The sequence below is a fragment of the Lynx canadensis genome, chromosome E2 (assembly GCF_007474595.2).
Source record: "Lynx canadensis isolate LIC74 chromosome E2, mLynCan4.pri.v2, whole genome shotgun sequence".
Taxonomy (NCBI): domain Eukaryota; kingdom Metazoa; phylum Chordata; class Mammalia; order Carnivora; family Felidae; genus Lynx; species Lynx canadensis.
The window spans coordinates 46,975,174-46,977,453 of NC_044317.1; the positions used below are offsets into that span (position 1 = coordinate 46,975,174).

General features: G+C 62.0%; 1 protein-coding gene across 1 annotated transcript; it reads right to left on the reverse strand.

Moving 5' to 3' along the window:
* Positions 1-161: 161 nt before the first annotated feature.
* On the reverse strand, positions 162-1,571 carry SYCN (syncollin). The gene is made up of 2 exons (XM_030298698.1): positions 1,146-1,571; positions 162-325 (listed from the first exon to the last, which is right to left on the reverse strand). Exons 1-2 carry the CDS (start codon positions 1,538-1,540, stop codon positions 316-318), a joined length of 405 nt encoding a protein of 134 aa, XP_030154558.1. The 5' UTR covers positions 1,541-1,571; the 3' UTR covers positions 162-315.
* Between the last annotated feature and the right edge of the window lie 709 nt (positions 1,572-2,280).

Here is a 2,280-nt window from a genome sequence, read left to right on the forward strand (position 1 = left end):
AATCTATGAGTATGTCCCCACCTACAGCATTGTCCCAAGTATAGGCTGATGCAGGCCTCACCACCCTGCTCTCTCCCCCGACGCCCGCCCCCCCCCCCCCCCCGCGACCGCCCTTTCCAGTGTGGACCTGGGCCCCAAGCACGAGTAGATGGCAGACAGGGTAACTTCACAAGCACACTCTATATTGCAGGGAAGACAGGGTGGGGAGGGGGCAGGAAGAAAGTTCTCTCCTCCTGGGACTTGGGGCCTTCAGCATACCCCAGGTGGGGGGCCTCTGCACTCTGTGGGGGTTGGACACGAGGTACCTCTAAGGCATCAGTAACACCTGCAACAGAGTCAAAAATTGTCACCAGCGGGGGATGCCAGGGGCTCAGAGATCCAGGGTGTGGGGGCTTCCGAAAGCCTGAGATGGGGTGGAGGGCTGGGGCTGGGCTCTGAGTTCAGGACCTAGGTGTGCTGGGAGCTCTTGGCGCTCTTGTAGGGGGAGGGACCCAACAGGTGGAGAGAGCTCTGACTCCGTGTAGGGCCCCAGGGTCTGTGAGCTTGCATGCGAGAGTGCAGAGTGGGCTCTGGGGCCTCCAAAGTTGGGTCTGGAGGACTCTAGAACCCTAGCAGGGCCTCCTGGGACTGGTTTCCAGGGCGGAGGCCCATCTAAAGGGTCTAGGTGGATGGGGAGCATGAGGGTAGCTGGGGGCTTCCTGGAACTGGGTTTGGGGTCTTGCAGTGGGTCAGTTTAGAGTCTGGGAGTCCCAGAGTTGGGTCTGGGAGCTCCAGGACCCGATGATCTGGGGGTAGGACGACTGGCTTCGGTTCTGGGGGCTCCAGGGTGAGAGGATTGGTGGCTCCCCATCCCCAGGCCAGGCCTAGGACTGCCAGGCTCTGGACGGATCCGCAGGTGGAGGATTCAGGAAGGTGGGAGGCGGGCTGGAGGGTGGGGTCAGCTTCTGAGTCCCAGAGCTGGGTCCGAAGGGCATGGCCTTGCTGGGGGGAGGGTGCGGGGAGGGGAAGGGGGCCCTCCGGGATTGGTTCTAGGGATTGGTTCTAGGGAGTCCCCACGTGGGTCGGGGGCGCCGGGGCGGGGGGGGGGGGCGGGGGGGCGGTTCGCGCTTTGGCCGCGGAGGCGGGGCCAGGGCGCGGGCGGGCACCTGCAATAGAGCGACGCGATGGTGTTGGACCAGTCTCCGAAGATGCCCTTGCGGAACTCTTCCAGGCGCGGGTAGGCGCCGGTCGAGAACTTGCGCGTCTTGCCGGCCTTGCCGCGCAGGGACCACACGGTGATCTCGCAGCGCGGGGCCACCACGAGCGAGGAGACGGCGTTGTTCCAGTCGGCGGGCAGGAAGGGCAGGTCGGTGCCCGGCTCCACCGACAGCTCGGCGCCCCCGCAGCAGTTCTCGTAGTAGGGGTCGCTCTTGTCGTAGAGCTTGGCGCACGTGCGCGTCCCGTCCGGCCTCTTGAGGTCGGCGGGCAGCGGGCAGGCGGCTCGGATGCCGGGGACGGCCACCAGGGCCAGGGCCACCAGCAGGGCGCACAGCGGGGACATGGCGACACTTCGGGGCCGCGTCCCCTCGAGCTTTTATGCGCCTGACCCGTGGGAAGGGAGAAGCTGCGAGATAAGGACGCCCTCCCTCGCCTCCCCCGCGGGGAGGCCTTCCTAACCGAGGCCGGAAACCCACAGCGGATGAACACGAGATGGGCAGATTTGTATACAACCTAGTAACTTTCACGTGGCAAACGTTATTTTTAAAAAGTCGATTAACGGGACTTGAGGACGAGTCTCTTGTAACAGGAGGGCAGCATAGCCTTATAGGTATAGGTACGAAGAGCTCTAGAAAACCGACAGGGATTGGAAACCAACCCCCCCTCCGCCCACTTCCAAATAAAGAGAGATCAACGGAGGGCGGGGTGGTGGTGGGGGGCTGGGTTTCCAGGCTGGGCAAGTCCCCTTATCAGGACACAGGACCTTGGGAAAGGAAAAGCTGGAGGTAAGGAGAGAGAGGCCCTGGAGGGAAGGGAGAGGAGGGGAGGAGAGGAGGAGAAAGATCCCACTCCCCCCAGAACAGGAGAGATTCCCAACCAAGGTTGGAAACCCAGAATCTGTGAATTAGACATATCAGGACAACACTTGGTTTTTACCACCTCAAGGCAACGTATAAAAAGGTTTGGGGGTGGGGGTGGGGGTGGGGGGGTGGGAGATCGCAACACATGGGCCAGTGTATCAACGATAGCTATCATATATAAAGAGTGCTTACAAATGGACAAGAAGATATCAAACAACCCCCC

What these genes read in the sequence shown, in the direction of transcription:
- SYCN (XM_030298698.1), bottom strand. Translation starts at nt 1,540, where the DNA reads ATGTCCCCGCTGTGCGCCCTGCTGGTGGCCCTGGCCCTGGTGGCCGTC.